Source organism: Balaenoptera borealis, assembly GCF_965194805.1.
Source record: "Balaenoptera borealis genome assembly, chromosome: 10".
Classification (NCBI taxonomy): Eukaryota; Metazoa; Chordata; class Mammalia; order Artiodactyla; family Balaenopteridae; genus Balaenoptera; species Balaenoptera borealis.
The window spans coordinates 70,493,539-70,514,942 of record NC_138874.1 but is presented as its reverse complement, the minus strand read 5'-3'; the positions used below and the strand labels follow the sequence as shown (position 1 = coordinate 70,514,942).

General features: G+C 38.9%; 1 protein-coding gene across 1 annotated transcript in view; it reads left to right on the top strand.

Moving 5' to 3' along the window:
- The window catches only part of PTPN20 (protein tyrosine phosphatase non-receptor type 20), a 102,081-nt gene extending 82,075 nt beyond the window's left edge, over positions 1-20,006 (top strand). Inside the window, 2 exon segments of the mRNA XM_082407151.1 lie at positions 3,620-3,682; positions 4,550-20,006. Of these exon segments, the coding sequence (XP_082263277.1) occupies positions 3,620-3,682; positions 4,550-4,615 (129 nt within the window). The 3' untranslated portion in view covers positions 4,616-20,006.
- Positions 20,007-21,404: the final 1,398 nt, after the last annotated feature.

Below are 21,404 nucleotides of genomic sequence, written 5' to 3'. Positions count from 1 at the left end.
AATAAATAAATAAATAGGCAAGTAATTCAGTTAGAAAATGGGTAAAAGACATGACATTTCAACAATGAGGATGTATTGATGATAAATAAGCACATGAAAAGATGCTCAGCTTCATTAACCTTTAGGGAAATAAAATTAAAACCATGATATTGAGCTGCATGAGCTGCTTGTAAATTTTGGAGATTAATCCTTTGTCAGTTGCTTCATCTGCAAATATTTTCTCCCATTCTGAGGGTTGTCTTTTCGTCTTGTTTATGGTTTCCTTTGCTGTGCAAAAGCTTTTAAGTTTCATTAGGTCCCATTTGTTTATTTTTGTTTTTATTTCCATTTCTCTAGGAGGTGGGTCCAAAAGGATCTTGCTGTGATTTATGTCATAGAGTGTTCTGCCTATGTTTTCCTCTAAGAGTTTGATAGTGTCTGGCCTTACATTTAGGTCTTTAATCCATTTTGAGTTTATTTTTGTGTATGGTGTTAGGGAGTGTTCTAATTTCATTCTTTTAAATGTAGCTGTCCAGTTTTCCCAGCACCACTTACTGAAGAGGCTGTCTTTTCTCCACTGCATATTCTTGCCTCCTTTATCAAAGATAAGGTGACCATATGTGTGTGGGTTTATCTCTGGGCTTTCTATCCTGTTCCATTGATCTATATTTCTATTTTTGTGCCAGTACCATACTGTCTTGATTACTGTAGCTCTGTAGTATAGTCTGAAGTCAGGGAGCCTGATTCCTCCAGCTCTGTTTTTCTTTCTCAAGATTGCTTTGGCTATTCGGGGTCTTTTGTGACAAAGGATTAATCTCCAAAATTTACAAGCAACTCATGCAGCTCAATATCAAAAAAACAAACAATCCAATCCAAAAATGGGCAGAAGACCTAAATAGACATTTCTCCAAAGAAGATATACAGATTGCCAACAAACACATGAAAGAATGCTCAACATCATTAATCATTAGAGAAATGCAAATCAAAACTACAATGAGATATCATCTCACACCAGTCAGAATGGCCATCATCAAAAAATCTAGAAACAAATGCTGGAGAGGGTGTGGAGAAAAGGGAACCCACTTGCACTGTTGGTGGGAATGTAAATTGATACAGCCACTATGGAGAACAGTATGGAGGGTCCTTAAAAAACTTAAAATAGAACTACCATACGACCCAGCAATCCCACTACTGGGCATATACCCTGAGAAAACCATAATTCAAAAAGAGTCATGCACCACAATGTTCATTGCAGCTCTATTTACAATAGCCAGGACGTGGAAGCAACCTAAGTGTCCATCGACAGATGAATGGATAAAGAAGATATGGCACATATATACAGTGGAATATTACTCAGCCATAAAAAATAACAAAATTGAGTTATTTGTAGTGAGGTGGATGGACCTGGAGTCTGTCATACAGAGTGAAGTAAGTCAGAAAGAGAAAAACAAATACCGTATACTAACACATATATATGGAATCTAAAAAAAAAAAAATGGTCATGAAGAACCTAGGGACAAGATGGGAATAAAGAAACAGACCTACTAGAGAATGAACTTGAGGATACGGGGAGGGGGAAGGGTAAGCTGGGAAAAAGTGAGAGAGTGGCATGGACATATGTACACTACCAAACGTAAAATAGATAGCTAGTGGGAAGTAGCCGCATAGCACAGGGAGATCAGCTCGGTGCTTTCTGACCACCTAGAGGGGTGGGTTAGGGAGGGTGGGAGGGAGGGAGACGTGAGAGGGAAGAGATATGGGGACATATGTATATGTATAACTGATTCACTTTGTTATAAAGCAGAAACTAACATACCATTGTAAAGCAATTATACTCCAATAAAGATGTTTAAAAAAAGAACATGATATCACTAGACATCCATCAGAAAGGCTAATATAAAAAATAATAACAACACCAAATGCTGGTGAAGGTTTGAAAAAACTAGATTACTCATATGTTGCTTATAGGAATGAATGTAAAATGGTATATCCAGTTTGGAAAATAGTTTTAAATTTTCTTTAAAAAAAAGAAAAGCAGAACTAAACTAAACTTACCATATAACCTTAGCAATAACACTTGGGTATTTATTCCATAGAAATGAAAACTTATGTTCACACAAAAACCTGTATGTAAATGTTCATAGCAGATCTATTTATAATAACCAAAAACTGGGAAACAACCTAGATGTTCTTCAACAAGTTTAATGGTTAAAAAAATTGGTACCTGTCCATACTGTGGAATACTATTTAGCAATAAAAAGGAATGAACTACTGATACACTCAATTTGGATGAATCTTGAGGCAATTAGACTAAATGAAAAAAAAGTTAGTCTCGAAAAGTTAGATATTACATGATTGCATTATGTAATCCCCTTGAAATAACAAAACTATAGAGATGGAGAACAGATTACTGGTTGCCAAGGGTTGGGGGTTGGGGTGGGTGGGTAGTTCTGATGGATAACAGGAGGAAGTCTTGTGGTGGAACTGTTATGCACCTTGATCGTGGTTGCAGTTGCATGAATTTTCACGTGATAATATTTTATAGAACTATACATACTCACACATACACGCCCACTCTCACAAATGATTGCATGTTAAACTGGCAAAATCTGAATAAGCTCTGTAGATTGTACCAATGTCAATTTTTTGGTTTTGATATTATACTCTAGTTGTAGAGGATGGTATAATTGGGAGAAACTAGGTGAATGATACACAGACTCTCTCTGTACATTTTGTGCAACTTACTATGTATCTATAATTATTTCAATATAAAAATTTTTAAAGGCTTAATTAACATTTTAAATTATAGAAATGACAAATTATATAAATAAAGGAATGCTTACATTTTCTCTGATTTTTATGTACTTTTGGATTATAGTTGACAGTTGACAAACCTTAAATTTCTTGTGGTCTTGCTGCACATGACTCGTCCTCAGCTTACACCACATGTGACTTTTCAGGCAAGTTCAGCAACACCTGAGCTGGTCTATATCTTGTTCCACTGTTGAGGCTGCTCAATGTTACACCACTGTCAGATTGCCGTAAGAGTTTCTAAACACTTATTACCAGTTTCTGGACTCATCTCATTGTGGTCTAGCAACAGCCCTTTGCAGACCTGCACCAGCTTAGTGACCACACTGGGTAGTGCTGGTCTCCGTGCACAGGTGCAGAATCTGGTGTTGGGCCAACTGTTGCTCGGGGTCTCCATTTGAGTTGAGAGGGCTCTTTATATGAGAAACAGCTGCGTTACTGTTGTGGCCAGAAAAAGTCTTCTATGCTTCAGACTTTTGCAGAATCACAGTGCTGCTTTAAGTTCTCCCTTCTGAGAACAGAAAAGTATACACAGGGGCAAATTTGTTGTTATTTCTGTTGGAGAGCATTTCTTATTATAAATGATTGCTTCCTGCTTTTTCCTGGAAACCCATTTAAACAAGTCTTCCTTATCCATTAGACAAGGTTAAACATAGTACATTTTCTTATGACTGAAAATGAGAACTTTCTGGTTAAATCCTGAGATATCTTTTACTGGAAAAAAGTATGAAAAAAAAAAAAAAGAAGTATGGTGTACTCCTTTGGCATCTGTGGGTTTTGTGTTTTCCCCCTCTATGGATAATACAAAATTACTGTCATCCTGTTACAGTTCAACATCATGAATATAGTGGGCCAAATGAGAGAACAACATTATGGAATGATCCAAACAAAGGTAAGTCTCACCACATAAATTCTAATAAGAACAATAATGAATATAAAGATGAACATTGTATAGCACATTACAATTTGTAAAGCTCTTTTGCCTACACAGTTTCATTGAATTCTCACTGTTTGAGGTAGACATTAGTTATGCTCTGATATTACTGATGAAGTACTTCAAGTTCAGAGCAATGAAGTTTGTTCCATAATGTCATTCAGACAGCAAGTAGAGGAGCCAAGACTGAAACTGAAGTCCCCTATGCCCAAACACATCTTAGTCCATAATGCCATTTTAAGTAACATATCTAAAGTTATTTTCCATAAATTTCTGGATGGCAATTTGGGGATATTTATTTGCAACTAAAATATCAAAGTCACTGACATGTCATAAAAAAGAAATCATTTATGTCACAGATTAGTTATATTAATCACTGGGGGATCAAGAGAATATGGATAATGAAAATAAACAGGTACCCCTAAATCTTTTTTAGGGTTTCTTTAGGCAATGTTCAATGATATGAAGTGTTTCATTTGAACTAGGCTACGTCTAAAAAATAAGTTTAAATTTGATTTATCCAGTGAAGATATAAAGAGATTGAGATTGAGTCAGTTTCCCTTCTGTTCAGTTAAGCTTCAGTTAACTAGTTCTAGACCAAGAATTATATTATTATCATTTATCTTCCTGATATTTTAAAAAATGTATTTACATAAAGAAGTTCTTGGTTAAATGTTTGCTCTTTTTAGGCACTTTTCTTTGTGGTTGAAAAGTACAAATGTGTTTTCTGAAAGTGGATATTGGTATTCAATTAACATTCCATTGTTTTTTGTATATATATATATATATATATATATATATATATATATATATGTGTGTATTTAGGAGCAGTATATCTTTTGTTATAAAATTGTGCTTGAAGTTCTTCAGAAGTTTCTGACTTTAAAGTAAGAAAGACTTCTGTTGCTTCACTCTTGAAATTACCAAGTGTCTTGGAGCCTCCTCATAAAGAACACGTTCGAGCTGTGCTGAAGGGCTTTGCTTATGCAAATGCGCTGTCTTGGTGTATCATTTGACTTTCTTTCTGACAACTCCCTGAAGGCAGCATCATTTGGTTTGGGGTGGACAGTGTTTACCCACTGATCTTACTTAGGTAATATCAAGTACCCTCCCACATTTTCCAATGAAATGAAAGTTACATAAAACAACTGCAGCCTATTTGGTTGAAGGGGTTACAGAACCCAATAAAGGACTTGAACTGTATTATTTAAGATTTTATTTGGAAAGACAGCTGAAGGGAGCTGAGGATTCTGCAGATCACAAGATCACAAGATCATATCATGACCTCTTACAGGCATCTTCAAGACAGATACGTATCCATGTTTTTTAGCTAGAGTCTGTACTTGTAGGTGGTGTTTGAAAAACTTAGGTCACTAAAGAGTCCAATAGGATGGGTTAACTGTCTATGCAAATTGGCTTCCATTTTCCTATACTCCTACACTCCTCTGGGGCCCCAGGGACCTCAGAGGACAAGCTGCCTTTCTAGAGCAGCTAGACAAGGACCTGTTGGTCTGGGAAGCATTTTCATGGGTGGGCAGAGTTCCTCCTCTCCATCACATGAGCACATTGGTGAACGGTCCAAAACTAAAACAGATGTTTATATAGAAAGTCCAAGAGGAAATTTTGCCCATCTCGAGTTCTTTCCTATCCCACCCGAACACTTAACATATTACTCAGTCTGCTTTGTTAAAAGCAAATATTACATTCTACTTGCCTCTTACTCTCTGCCCTTTAGCTAACCAATAAACTTTGATATAAGCTGTATTACATACTTCTGAGTATCTGTTACACCAGATATATTTTTCAAACTAAAATCTATGATAATTATTTTTTTCTTCAGAGTTCCATTAAATCATTTATTTCCATTACTGCCCGACCTCCACTGTAACATTTAGAAGTTGGCTTTGGGAACCAGATTTTGGAAAACCAAGTTCATAGTTGTGAAAATGAAAACTTCCATATTCTGTTTTTGAAAAGATATGGCCATTATTATATTCATCTTATTATAGGACTTTGCCTCATACAATTACAGTGATATTTTGGTCAAGAGATTTCAGTGACCAGTTATACTTGATTATAAACTATAAAGCAAGTGATACATGTCTCTGTATGATATAATTCAGTGGAGATCAGAATAGTCTATGCATTATACTGGGAAAGTTTCTAATATTAATCTGTAAATCTTGAATTTTTAAGAGAATTATTTTGTTCCCTTAGCTGAATGAATACTTGAAATGGTTGAATTAAAATTGATAATTCTCATTTTAAAAATAATTATATGCTGGAAATGTACTTTATATTAAATGGAATTGATGATTTTGCCTATTTGCATTGTATAAATAATAGTCTGTGCTAAACATTAATTTAATTTTGATGATTGGCTTTTAATATTTGTATTACTAATTTTATTTTCTCTCTATTATTATAAAATAATAGATATAATGTACATAATATTTCTGAGAAGGATTCTATGCTATTATTTAAATTAAAAGATTTACTATGGATTGCCTGAAATATTTTTATTATTTGGGCCTTGAAATGTTCTTGCAAAGAAAAATTCCACAATTCTCAATGGTAAACCTGTCTCTTCTTTAATGTGTGCCTCATTTTTATAGCTGGACTAATTTTTAGTTTTTCAGGGAAATTAAGTAAATATGGCAATACTGATTACATTTGTTTTTATTTCATTTTTGGGATGTGAATTCCAAACTGAAAAATTTTTTTTAAATTAATTAATTAATTAATTAATTTATTTTGGCTGTGTTGGGTCTTCGTTTCTGTGCGAGCACTTTCTCTGGTTGCGGCAAGTGGGGGCCACTCTTCATCATGGTGCGCGTGCCTCTCACTGTCACAGCCTCTCTTGTTGAGGAGCATGGGCTCCAGATGCGCAGGCTCAGTAGTTGTGGCTCATGGGCCTAGTTGCTCCGTGGCATGTGGTATCTTCCCAGACCAGGGCTCAAACCCATGTCCCCTGCATTGGCAGACAGATTTTCAACCACTGCGCCACCAGGGAAGCCCTGAAAATTTTTGACTAATTGAAATACTAAGTTTTGTACCAACAATAAATCAATTTTTGCCTAGGATATGAATATGAAACTCCCATTGACACCTTTGTGAGTAGATGAATGCTTATTTAGAAGAAATTTTAAAATATTTAAATATATATTTATAAGCATATATGCATATATTAACTTTCAACTTCGAATACATATTTTTTAAATTGTATGTGCTTGATGAACTTATATGTTGGACCCAGACTTTTCAGGAATAAACATTGTAGGTTTTATTCTCATATAAGTCTTAGCAATTTATTTTTCTTTGCACCTTTCACCTCCAATCTGTCTAAAACACTGTTGAATTTTCAATTAAGTTTACAATTGTTACTCAAAGGTCATTTCAGTAATTTATTTATGTTGAAAAATCTCAAAGGAAAACACCTTAAATAACTCTAAAACAAATAAGTTTCATTTCCTACTTACTTTTTCTTAATCCCTGGGAAGAATTAATTTTCTTCTGTGTTGTCTTGAGTTTCAAGTAATTGAACCAAAAAATTGGAAAACACTAAGTAAAAACAGGTCAGTGGTGGGGGTGATGGATTGCTCAGTGGAGTACTCAATTAGTCCACAGCCACAATCAAAAAGCAATAACCGATGACCTCATAATGAAACAATTTGAATTAGAAGGAATCTTAAAAGATATATAATCTTTTAACCATCTATCTAACCATCATATCTAAAACTTGAACATTTTTTAGACACTACTAGCAAGCAACATCATATTTGGAGCTGAAAAAATAGAGCCTTCCGATTAACAAAACAATACCTCCTGTTAGCACTATAGGTGAGTACTGCTCTAGAGTTAACCAGCCAATGCAATAAGATTACAAAAAGGTATAATTGCTATAAATATTGGAAAGTTGGAACACAGTAATCTTTTGTTTGGATATTTTGCCCACATAGAAATAGTAGACTCAACTAAAGTATAGTATTAGAAGATTGATTACGAAGTATGGATAAAAGATACCTATGCACCAAAAATCTTTCTCTCTATCAGGGGTCAGCAAACTATGGCCCACAGGCCAAATCTGACCTCTTGCCTGTTTTTGTAAATAGAGTTCTATGGCCATTTCTTTATATATTGTCTGTAGGTGCTTTTGTGCTACAATGGCAATGGCAAAGTGGCAGAGATCATATGGCCCATAATGCCTAAAATATTTATTATCTGGCCCTTCAAAGAGAAAGTTGGCCAACCCCTTTTATATATCTTTAATAGGAAAAATATCTCTGAGCAATAGGGATATGTACCATATATATTTTATAAAATGTATAAAATACTTAAGATTAAACTTACCAAGAACTTGACCAGTTCATATTCTGAATGAATAGTAAATGAATAGTAAATGCATGAAAAGAACCATGATATTTTTGAAAAGAAAAATTAATTGTGAGGAAGGGAGAGGGTTTCCCTTAGCAATAATCAAAGTATTGTCTAAAGTCACAGTAATTAAAACAATGTGAAACTGGTACAGGGATACATAAATGGCTCAATGGAACAAAATAGTCAAGAAGTAGAGTCCACAGACTCATATATATTTGTGAATATTTAATGTATATTGTATGCTAAAGATAGCATTCCAAATCCAGAGCTTCAAAATACATGAAGCAAAAACTGATAGAACTGATAAAACTGGAAAGATAGAAAAATCTGCAATTATAGTTAGAGATTTCACCTCTTAATTGTTAATAGAATAAGTAGAAAGAAAGTCAGTAAGGATATAAAAGATTTGTATAACACTATCAACCTGCTTGACCTAATTGACATTTGTAGAGAGCACTTCACCAAACTACAGCAGAATATACACTCTTTCAAGTGCACGTGGAACATTCACCAAGAGAAATTATATTGGGGGTTCAAAAAGTCTCAATATAACTCAAAGGAAAGGAACTGTATAAGTATGCTTATGGAATTAAGTAGAAATCAATAATATAAAAATATTTTAAAAATTCCAAGGTATCTAGAAATTTAACAGTATACTTCTAAATAACTTATGGGTCAAAGAAAAAAAGAGAAATTAGAAGATACTTTGAAATAAATGAAAACACAACATATCATAACTTGTGAGATGCAGTGGCAAAGTTTAGGGGGAAAGTCATATTCTTGGTTGGGCTATGCTGAATTTGTTATGTCTGTGGGACCTCCAAGTGTCTCTGCAAGTCTAATGTTAAAAGGATTCCTGGGCTTCCTTGGTGGCGCAGTGGTTGAGCGTCTGCCTGCTGGTGCGGGGGACGCGGGTTCGAGCCCTGGTCTGGGACGATCCCACGTGCCGCGGAGCGGCTGGGCCCGTGAGCCACAATTACTGAGCCTGCGCGTCTGGAGCCTGTGCTCCGCAACAGGAGAGGCCACGATAATGGGAGGCCCGTGCACTGCGATGAGGAGTGGCCCCCGCTTGCCGCAACTGGAGAGGGCCCTCGCGCGGAAACGAAGACCCAACACGGCCATAAATAAATAAATAAATAAATAAAATTTAAAAAAAACACTCCCTTCTTCAAAACTATCAGTTTAAAAAAAAAAAAAAAAGGATTCCTGAGCTGAAGACCTAGATATTAGAGAGTGTTTGCCTTGAAGGTGATGTTTGAAGGCATGGGAATGGATGAGCTCCCTAAAGGAAGTGAGATGGAGGCCAAGGGCAGAGCCCTGGGGAATGTCAACATTCATTCCCACTTTGACTGCCCTTCATGGCCCAGCCTAAGAGCCACGGTTCTTCCATGAAGCCTCCTAACACGCATCTCTCCCTCCTCTGATTCTTTCATCAGTGCTTTTCAAAGTCTGTGGTGAAAGGCCTGTTTTATTTACAAACAGATAGACCCCAAAATAGCCAACAGATATTTACTGGAAAGTGTGGTGGGTTAACAGCAATTGAAACTGGATGAGTATCACTACCATCCACTTCAAAAGTGAGTAAGTGCAAGCAGCACTTGGTAAGGCCTAAAGAGGTTGGAGCAGTCTAGTTCCTATCTACTCTAAAAGCAGACCAGCCAAGACTCTTTTCCAGGACAGAGTCCCACACTGAGGAGAAACTGTAGAATCAGAAGTGAGCAGAACAGGGATAATAGGGATGAAGAAAAGAGAAAGTCCATGTAAAAGTGAGTGAGGGGAACAGAGCTGGAAAACCTTTTTAATGTTTTGAAATATAAAAAAGTTACAAGAGAGAAACTATAGTATGCAAATGACTATATGACCTAACAAGGTAGATATAGTCACTTAAAATGGGTATACTATAGGCAAAAAATGTTTAAGTGATTTTGGTAATAACTGGTAGAGTAGTATTGGATTATCATTTTGAGCCTATTGTAATACTGGGTAAAGCAAATGAGTAATTGTGTGATGTTTGAATTCAGTTATCCTCTGTGTCATTGTGAATGAGGACTCTAGATGTAGAAGAAAAAAGATACAGGTGTAATACAGAAGTTAAGTAAAAACCCTATAGTTCTCAATTGAAAATAACAATATGAACCCAGGAAGTATTTAGATGCTAGATAGATAGAGAGCCAGATGCTTTGTCAACTTAAATGTCCTAGAAACAGTGACCAACTTAGTAAAAATGAGCATCCCTAGTGCCCAGATTTTGATTTCTAAATCTTGCAAGAATGAAAGTGACATAGACATTTTCAGACACAACAAAACAGAGAGTTTGCTTCCAGCAGAGTACCCTAAAGGAAATTCTAAAAGTTAAAATGCCAGAAAATTATCCCAGATGAGTTAAAGATGGAATTAAGAGCAGAGAATGGGTTAAATGTTTTGTTGGGTTTAAAATACACACATTGAATTAAAATACATTACAGGGACTTCCCTGGTGGTGCAGTTGTTGGGAATCTGCCTGCCAGTGCAGGGGACACAGGTTCGAGCCCTGGTCTGGGAAGATCCCGCATGCCGCAGAGCAATGAAGCCTGTGCGCCACAACTACTGAGCATGCACTCTAGAGCCCACGAGCCACAACTACTGAGCCCACATGCCACAACTACTGAAGCCTGTGTGCCTAGAGCCCGTGCTCCGCAACAAAGAAGCCACTGTGATGAGAAGCCCGTGCACCACAATGAAGAGTAGCCCCCGCTTGCTGCAGCTAGAGAAAGCCCGTGTGCAGCAACAAAGACCCAATGCAGCCAAAATTAATTAATTAATTAATTTTAAAAAATACAATACGACACTAACATACTGGTTGGGAGACATATAAATAGATTTAAAATGTTCTGAGGTTCTTGGACTATTCAAGAGGAGGGTAAATTTATCAACTAATATTAGATTTTGATAACTTTAAAATGCTTCTTATAATTTCTATTGTAACTACTAAAAGAACAGGAAAAGTGTATAAGTTCCAAATTAAGAGAAGGTAAAATATAGGCAAGACAGGACAGAAAAAGAAACAGAATGTGGTGCAAATAAAAAGCATATAAAAAGAGTAGACTGAAGCCCAAAGATATCAGTAATTATAATAAGTGATAAGTGGATGAAATGCTCAATGTAAATGATGAAAAATATCAAGAAACAAATTTAAAACATAAGGATACAAAAAGGCTTAAAATAAAAGGGTGTAAAAACGGATGCAAACACTAGGCAAAAGAAAGCTGGCATGGTATATTACTTTTAGACAAAATAGAATTTTAGCAAAAAGCATTACTAGAGAGGTGTTCTGGAAATATATGACCACTCTAAATTTGCATGCACCTAATAACAGGGCCCTAAAATATATAAAATATATATACAAAATAAATGAAGCATATATATAAAATAAACTATAAAGAGAGAGACAACTACAAAATAATAGTGAGGGGTTTAAACCTCTCTTAGTAATTAATAAAACAAGCAGACAAAAATCAGTGAGACTATAGGAAGAAGACAGCCATCTACAGGCCTCAGAAGAAACCAACCCTGCCAACACCTTGATCTTGGACTTTTACCCTCCAGAATTTTAATAAAATAAATTTCTGTTGTATAAACAAACAAACAAAAAAAATCAGTGAGACTACAGAAGAACATGATGTACCCAGTTGACCAAAGAACATATATAAAACATTGCATCCAAGACTGCCGAATATACTTTTTTTCAAGCTGTCATGACACTTATACCAAAAATGACCCTGGGCCAAAAAGCAAATTTCAATTTATTTCAAAATAATTAAAATCATAAGCAGTGTGTTTTCTAAACCAAATGCAATTATGCTAGAAATTAGTAACAGAATGATAACTGGAAAAGCCACATATATCTGAAACTTAAGAAATGTACTTTTAAATAAATAATGGGAACAAAGGAAAAATCATAATCGAAATAAGTTTGAACTGATAATGAAATTAGTACATTTAAAAACTTTTGTGAGAGAGCTAAAGCAATATTTAGAGGAGAATCTATAGCCTTAAATACATATATTAGGTAAGAAAGGACAAAATTAGTAAGCTAAATAAGCATTGATCTCAAGAAGTTAAAGGACAGCAAAATTAACCAAAGTAAAGTAGAATGAAGTTTAGACTAGAAATGAATGACATAGAAAACAAATATATGATAAGGGGAATCAACATAGCTTGATCAAAACTGGTTCTAGTAAGACTGATCCAGAAAAATGAGAGAAGGAACAAATAACAAAAAGCAAGAATGGAATCAAAGGTATTTCATTATAGAATCTGGAGACTTTAAAAAAAGAAAATGCAGGCTCTAAAAGCAAAGGCGATAAAAGAAAAAATAAATAAGTGAGAGTATATCAAACTAAAAAGCTTCTGTACAGCAAAGGAAACCATCAACTAAATGAAAAAGGCAACCTACTGGATGAGGTAAAATATTTGTAAATCATATATTTGATAATGGATTAATATCCAAATATATAAAGAACTCATACAACTCAATTGCAAACAACAAAAACAAACAAATGATAAACAAAAAAACAAGCAAGCTGATTTTAAAAATGGGCAGATGATTTGAATAGACATTTTTCCAAAGAAGATACAGATGTCCAACAGGTACAAGAAAAGATGCTCAACATCACTAATGATCAGGGAAATGCAAATCAAAACCACAATGAGATAACACTCACACCTGTTAGAATGGCTATTATCAAAAAGACAAGAAATAACAAGTGTTGGCAAGGATGTGGATAAAAGGGAACACACATGCACTGTTGGTGGGAATGTAAATTGGTGCAGCTATCACAGAGAACAGTATGGAGTTTCCTTAAAAAATTAAAAATAGAACTACCATATGATCCAGTAATTTCACTTCTGGGTATTTATCCAAAGAAAACGAAAACACTAATTTGAAAAGATATATGTACCCCCATGTTCATTGCAGCATTATTTACAATAGCCAAGATATGAAAACAAGCTAAGTGTCCATCGATGGATGAATGGATATAGAAGATGTGGTATATATATACACAATGGAATACTATTCAAGAGCAAAAAAGAATGAAATCTTGCCATTTGCAACAACATGGATGGACCTTGAGGGCATTATGCTAAGTGAAACAAGTCAGACAGAGAAAGACAAATACTATATGACCTCATATGTGGAATCTAAAAAACAAAACAAAACAAAATAAAAACCAAGCTCATGGATACAGAAAACAGGTTTGTGGCTACTAGAGGCAGGAGTTAGGGGTGGATGAAATGAGTGAAGGGGGTCAAAAGGTACAAACTTCCAGTTATAAAATAAGTCATGGGGATGTAACATACAGCATGGTGACCATAGTTAATAATACTTTATTGCATATTTGAAAATTGCTAAGAGAGTAGATTTTAAAAGTCCTCATCACAAGAAAAAAATTTTTTAACTTGTATGGTAAAGGATGTTAACTAGACTTATTCTGGTGATCATTTCACAAGATATACAAATATCAAACCGCTATGTTGTATACCTGAAACTAATATAATGTTATATGTCAATTATACCTCAATAAAAAAGCTGAAAAAAAAGAAAGTGAGAGAATATCAATAAGTTTATGCCAACACACTTGAAATGGACAGATCCCTAGAAAAACTAACAATCAAAATAGAAAATCATAATAGGTAGGTCTAAAATTTCAAAGAGGGGCTTCCCTGGTGGCGCAGTGGTTGAGAATCTGCCTGCCAATGCAGGGGACACGGGTTCGAGCCCTGGTCTGGGAAGATCCCACATGCCGCGGGGCAACTGGGCCCGTGAGCCACAACTACTGAGCCTGCGCGTCTGGAGCCTGTGCTCTGCAACAAGAGAGGCCGCGATAGTGAGAGGCCCGCGCACCGCAATGAAGAGTGGCCCCCGCTCGCCGCAACTAGAGAAAGCCCTCGCACAGAAACGAAGACCCAACACAGCCAAAAATAAATAAATAAATTAATTAATTTAAAAAAAAAACACAAAAAAACAAAATTTCAAACAAACTGATTCATAATTAAAACCATTCCACAATAAAAAAGTAGGTGGCTTCACTGGCAAGTTCTAAAAAATAATTAGAAGTGTCTCCAATCTTATACAGTTCTTTGATAGAAAAGAAAAAGTTTAGCATAGCATTGATACCAAAACCCAAAAAGGAAACTATGAGAACACATCAGGTCAATTTTGACTCATGAACATGTATGCATATATCCTAAACAAAGTAGTAACAAATTGAACCTAGAAATGAACTGTTAGGGGATAATTTTTAAAGAAAGCATAATTATTTCTTTCATAATATTAAATATACACAAGTCAAAATTTGTATTTAATTCATCAATTAATGAGGGAACCCATAAGCTAGTTCTCAGGAAAATTTTAAAATATCACACATAATTAGGTATACAGTAAGCTACAAGGATATATTGTACAGCACAGGGAATATAGCTAATATTTTACAGTAATTATAAGTGGAGTATAACCTTTAAAGTTGTGAATCACCATATTGTACACATGTAACTTAAAAATTAAAAATTAATTAAAAATTAATATTAAAATACATAATTAATTAAAATTAATACAATTAATAACAAGTTTTAAAATTACACATAAATGCTGAAATTTACAAATAGATGATAAACTGGCTTTTACCATAATGGGTGAGAAGAAGAATGAATTGTCTCTCCACTGGGCAGATTTAACTTACGTGTCTATGGATCAGAATCATTTGTATTGCTATCAATTATCTGCAATTGCAGAGTTGTAAAATAGCTCAAAGACTATGAAAGGTACAGTACCGATAAAAATCAGAAAACCTAAAATTAAAAAATTCCTAGTTTTCCATTGAGAACACCAAGTAATCCTTTTGGTCCATTTCAAAGCTTTTTACAGTTTTTCCTGGCAATATAAAAAGGATAAGATATCATGATCAAATTGCATTTATTCTAGGAATGCCAAATTGGTTTAACAATGTAAAATCAATGAATGTGATTCATCACACTAATGGATTAAAAGAGAAAATCCTACAGACAGCTCAATAGATGCAGAAAAATTCTGATGAAATTTGATATCCATTTTTGATTTTGAAAAAGAAAATCCTTAGCAAACTAGGAACAGAAGGAAATTGCTTTAATCTGCTAGCGGATAGCTGCAGCAAATTTACAGGTGATGTTCATTTAATAGCAAGACATTCTTCCCTCCTACAAATCAAGGGCTGTCTTGGACTTGCCTTCTGAAAAATGGGTAGGCATGGAACTGGGAAAACTGAGTCCACTACACAGTCAGGCTTGGATAGAAGCCCCAAGGAAACAACTAAATATCTCTTGATGCAAAAGATCATGCCTTCCTCACTGGTGATGATTCTTAAGTTCTTTCTCAGATATAGAGGGAGTAGATTTGGTTAATTTTACGCCATAGAGCACCTTCAGTATTCTCTAACAGTATCCTTTCTGCTCAGGATCACCACTGTGATGTCAGCAATCCAGAACCAATCCTCTCACAAACCCAATGTAGAAAAGGTACTTCACAGGTCAAATAGAAATGCCTATGTTAGCAGTATTTTATTCTCTAGGAAAGTACATCTGAAGAGCCCAGTACTCTAGTGTTAAGGTGCTTGTTTACAGGGAATTCTGCCTGTATGAAGCTGAAAGCAAAGCAGAGTATTAAAGCTCTTTGCAACAAAGGGCCAAATCAAAGAGACACAGCATTCCAGAGTCTGAGCGTTACCAGCTCTACAAAACAAAATGGTGCGTGGGTCCCTTAGTGACTGTCCAAGCTGGTCTGCCACTGAGCACCGGGGCATGGTAGGGCCTCCCCAGGATGCCTGGGCTGACATGCTTGTGGGAGCAGCTTATTTTTATGAGACTTCTAATGACCTCTCAGTGGAGATAATGTCTGTGCCCGCTGGCACTGACAGCTGCCTCCAGAGCTAAGTGATGGCATTTGGGCACAATGGCCACCCCCTAGATTCTCAGGTCAAGTTCTGTGGAAAAGAGTCGTCCAGGGGGTAAAGAGACTGCCAGGCTCCTGCAGGAACCATGAGTAAGGGATTTTGTAAGGGAGGCCTGGGGTTGACCAGGGTTGCTCACGTTTTCTCTGGCTGTTGACCTTCTGGGAACGTATGTCAGGTTGAGGAAGGGTTGATGGAACAATAAGCTGTAAAAGCAAGTCATATAAAGCAGTGCAATAAGAACAAATAATCTGGGAATACACTTTTGTCGGGGTTCATCAGTGGTTTTAGTGAGAAGAAAAGAGGCCTCCGCTCATCACGGTAATGACAAGGCCAGGGCTGGATCTGCACCTGTGCCCAGGAGGGTGTCCTTTCCCGAGGGAGAGTGTGAGGAGGGCAGGAACCTGAGGGGTAATGCTGGGACACAGGCTGGGAGATCCTCCATAGATCTGTGGGCAGAGGGGCACCCTGGGAGGAGGCTGGTTTGCCATAGTCTGGTTTGATTGAGACTTCTACTCCTGGAGAATCACAAACATACACTTCTAGTGCCCTCACCCTTTAGTCTCACTCATGCGCTCGCTGGTTGCCCACACCCAGATGCATGGACAGTCACACAGGTGTGATCTCCTGGCACTTCTCTGCTTTCCCTACCACACACCTTTCTTCTGAGCAGGGCAGGAGGGGACAGTGTCGTGTTCCACTTATAGCCCTGTCCTTGAAATAGGTGCAGATTTGTGAAGCATTATACACTTTTTTTTCACTCTCACCCCTAGACTCTTAGAGTGACTGTTTGTACCACTAATACTACAGCAAACACAACATTATATAATTATTAATTGATGACTTTCCTATGAGCTCTCATGGCTTGCCTGTGCTTTACTCTGCTTTGAGTCACCATTACCTAGCATGATGCCTAAATAGAGTAAGTCCTCAGTAAAAGCTAGATGAATGGAGAATGAATGAACAGAAAAATTGTGATTACTTACTCATCATGTAATGTCAGTATTTTGGAGTGTTGTTCATATCATAGGCATTGGTTTATGACATGAGCATACTATCCTGAAATGCTTAGTCATATTCCGCAGAAACCAGTCCCATGAGAGTCGGTAAGAGAAGGGTTCTTGGGAAATACTGCATTCCACGTGCTTCTGTTGGAGTTCCACAGTGCACATTAGTATACTAGCATCAGACAGACCAGGAGGAGGACTTGCACGTAGAAAATGCCATCCCTCTCTTAGCCTCTGGTATGAAATTATGACTCTAGGAAGAAGGATGAGTGAATTAAATATTGGAATGTAATAGCAAACTTGCTTTTGTCTCTTTAGTGGATATATAGGAATTCCACTACATTGATTAGAGTTCATCCTCCAATAGTTTTTCCAAGATGAGCTCATGAATTCTGTATTCTCTGATGTCTGGTGTATTTGAAAATGTCTTTATCATGCATGACGTTTGGCTCTGTATAAAATTCATGTGTTATTCTTTTCTCACTTGGAGGGTTTTGTAGACACTGTAGACATTTTGTAAACATTCACCTACCTTCTCATAGCATTGAATGTTGTTATGGAGGAACTTGTTGTGTTGAAAACAATTCTCATACAAATAGACAGGGAGCACAGCTCATTGTTTCATTTACCTCATTAATGGCCGAACCAGCAGGAAGACCAAAGGTCTGGGTGGGATTATTTCCCCAAGCACCACCAACTCACTTTTAAACTGCTTTTATTCTCCTATTACCTTTTTCTTCTCCTTCTTCTTCTTCTTCTGTTGGCCTCTCTCTCCTTTAGTTCTTATTTTGTGGAATCATAATTCTCATCTAGTGAGTATTCTTCAGCTGCTGGTTGCCTGTTTCCTCTCCTCTGGTGTCTGAATGGTATCCATGGTCGTTCCTTTCCACTCTGACAGGAAGCCCTTCTCTCTACAGTGAACACTGAAGGGTGGTGTTGGTGTTGGTGTTTTCAGGGCTGGCAGCTTGGACTTCACTCTGCTGTCTCTAAGCATGTCCTCACCAGTGCTGTCCTCTGTGTCCCTGCTCCTCAATTTCAAATAGTTCATATTTTTGAATGAGTGAATGAATGTCAATACCTTATTTTCAGGGTACGTTTTCCTAGTGTTTTGGTGAACCAGGTCACCACAAATGCTCGTTTGCTGTTAGAGAAACTGAGTGAACTAGTAGCTTAGTATTGTCACAGAGGCCCTTAGGAGTTCTCCTTTATTGTGGAGTGAAAAGAGATGCTTTGCACTCTCACGATGCATTGCCGACGACTAGAGTTGTTAAGTAGATAGCATTTGACATTCTCTTGCAGATCATCTCCCAGGAGAGGCAAGCTGGTAACAATGTACAGTCACCATCTTGACTGCTGTTGCTGTTTGTATAAGGCATTTTGGGAAATCTCTGTTAAGCGAATCCTTCTGAACTTGGAAATTCTCTTTTGCTTAGCTTTTTCTGTTGATAACAGGTAAACCAGAGGTGGCTGGCTAAAAATAAAAAAAGTCACGGTGTAGGTCAACGCTGGGTTCTGCACTCCATGTGTGTAGTTGCTCAGATATGTCAAAGTGCCTCACCCTTTGTGTGTGTCCCAGAGCTGATGGTGGAAGGTGAACATCCGATTCAGAGCCCTGCTCATGCTGGAACCTGAGCAGACATGACTCCCTCACTGAGAACGATCAGAGGGAGAACAAGGAGAGAAAGTGACAGTCCATGAGTCAACATAGGGGCTCACCATGCCCCTTCATAATACTGTTGCCAGGTGTAGCACACTGTCCACATTGGCCTGGCTTTTGCATACTTGGCCTTACATGGGCCCAGTACACAGTGTCCTCTTGTGTGGTTGTGGTCTGTGTGTGTGTCCCTCCTGTAATGGGAAGTAGGATCATGGCCATTCCTTAAGTAGAAGTGGTTGTTCATCTTTCCACAGACAGTAGTGAGACTCTGAGGCCCATTCCTCGTCCCTGGGCCAGAGACACTTTGATCCACCCAGAGGACAAGCCATCCTTGTGTTCCAGGCTGTTGAGAAGGAAAGGTGGGTACCAGGCTCGGCGGGACCTGGTTACCAGGAATAGCTTTCATTTGTCTCTTTCTCGGGCGTATGCCAACTTCTTTCTCACCCAGGGTCCCTTCAGACAGGGCAGGTCAGCACCGGGCCGGGCTTAGAGCAGGCACAGCTCCCCTCAGAACTGTTATTCTCTAATTTCCCACGTGATTTTCCTCTTACAAACCAATCCATCCCACCTGAGAAAAGAAAAAAAAAAAAAACAGACCACAATAGTAAAAGTTTACTGTTGGGATGATAATTTCACTACTCACCTCTGGATTAACCTTGGTCTAATGTATTTCCAATTTGACTGCATTCATTCTGTATTGTCTGTGCTTAATGTATTTTCTGGCACCCAGTAACATTAATTAAATAAGTGGCTATATAAATGACATAAGAACAGGCAGCAGGGCGAGTTAATCCTAACTCTAAGTATTAGTTGAATGCCTGTTCTTTGCGTGACCCGTCGGGGAGAGCAGTGCCAGCCACCTCGGGACGTGAGGGCTGTGCCTCCCTGCTGAGCAAGATCGCAGCACAGAGGATGCTCTCATCCATTACCCCATCGGAAGCTCACAGGAACCCCTGAGGGAGAGGTTTAGTGGTCCTTGTTGGAGATGAGGACTCTAAGTCACATGTAACTACAGCCAGAGCTGGCTGCTGTGGTTCTCCATCCCTCCACGCTCCCTCCGCTCTCTGGTGGGGCTCAGGGTTCCCCTGTTTTTCTGCTTGGATTTGGAGCTGACAGTGAGCCTCCTGCTGGACAGAAACACGGCCACCCTGGCACTTCCTGTGTGTGCCGATTCTCCACCTGCCAGCAGCACTGGCCCCCAGAGCCCATGGAGCCCAGAGCACCTACTGGTGTTGGCTCCAGGTGGCTTCTATGGGGCCGGAATCCCCAAGTTCTCACCCCTCCAGGCCGCTCATCCCCATCCCTGGTCAAGACTGGCCTGGAGTTACAGGCAGCTTCTGCAGTGAGGGGAATCTGCGGTGAGCTTTGAGAGGGTGGGTTGTGCTCTATCAAAGAGGGAAGGTGGGAGGCCATCGATGAGGGCTTGCCTGGATCCTTTATCACCACCTCTAAATGGTTTCCTGCCACTAAAGCCTGCCCCCATCTTTGTCAGCCCCCTCACCACCACATGGTACCCACACGCCCACGCCAGCAGTCATCGTGTGTGCCCGTCTTGGGGAGCCTGCACCTCTAATGAGGTCACTCTGCTCGAAGTTTGGCGTGGCTCCACGCCACGTAACCAGTAAGTTCAAACCTCCTGGGTAGGCCGACTGTGCACAGCCTTCTGCCTCCCGGGGAAGGAAACCAGTGGAGAGCAGCCCTCACATCTAGGTCTGGAAGGGGTAAGCTGGCAAAAAAAAAGTCTGCTTTGAGGTCACTGGGTCAGCCTCCAGGACAAACAGGCCCTGCTTACCCTGGGCCCAGGCCCCAAGGCAGGGGCAAGGCTGCAGGGGCCGCAGGCCAGAAACAGCTGCCCATGGGGCCTCCAGCTTACAAGGCAGTTGCTCAAGCCAAAGAATCTCCATGACCCAAGGCCGTGCTTGGACTCTCAGGGCGACAGGAACAGCAGGCCAATAGCTTCCAAGGCTTGGAGACAGATCCAGCATGAGGGCAGCCCTGAGCCCCCAGGGGCACTTCAACCTGGAGGGTCTCCGTGGAGGTCGTACCTGCTGCCTGAGGTGCGGTGCGGTGCCCTGGCCGGCTCTCCCCTCTCGGCCCTCCCGTGGAACTGAGCGCGCTGCTGGCACTCAGCAGATCATAAATCACCGTCCCGCAAGGCTTTCAGCTGGGATAACTCCACAGCTGGAGGAACTTTCTTTTTTTCCCCCAACCTTAACACATCATAAAACACAGCCGTTTAGGGAATGAGAACAACCAGGAGGTATATTTGCCTCAGAGGCTCTGGTCCTAAGAAAGCTTGGAAGGTGAGGTTTGGAGTCTAATACATCAGCCTCACCAGCAAGCATGAGAACAGCCATTTCCCCGGGTCCCCAGGCACCTTCTGAACAGCAGGCTGGCTGCTTGACCAGGGCCAGCCAGGCCTAGGGCAGAAAGAGGTCCTGGCACTCTCTCCAGGGCCATCTTGAGTTTGTGACAGGTGGGCTTGCTGTAATCGAGTGTAAGTTTGTCCCAGAATTCAGTCCTGAGTCTCCTCATCCCATTCAGAATCTGTTGGCATGTGACCCTGGGCTCAGCCGGCCAAAGACAAGGCCAAGTCCAGAGGAGGGCTCAGAGGGCCCTGCCTAAAGTTTGGTCAAGGAGGGAGTCTTTGCCAAGCCACAACTTCTGTTTCTTATCAG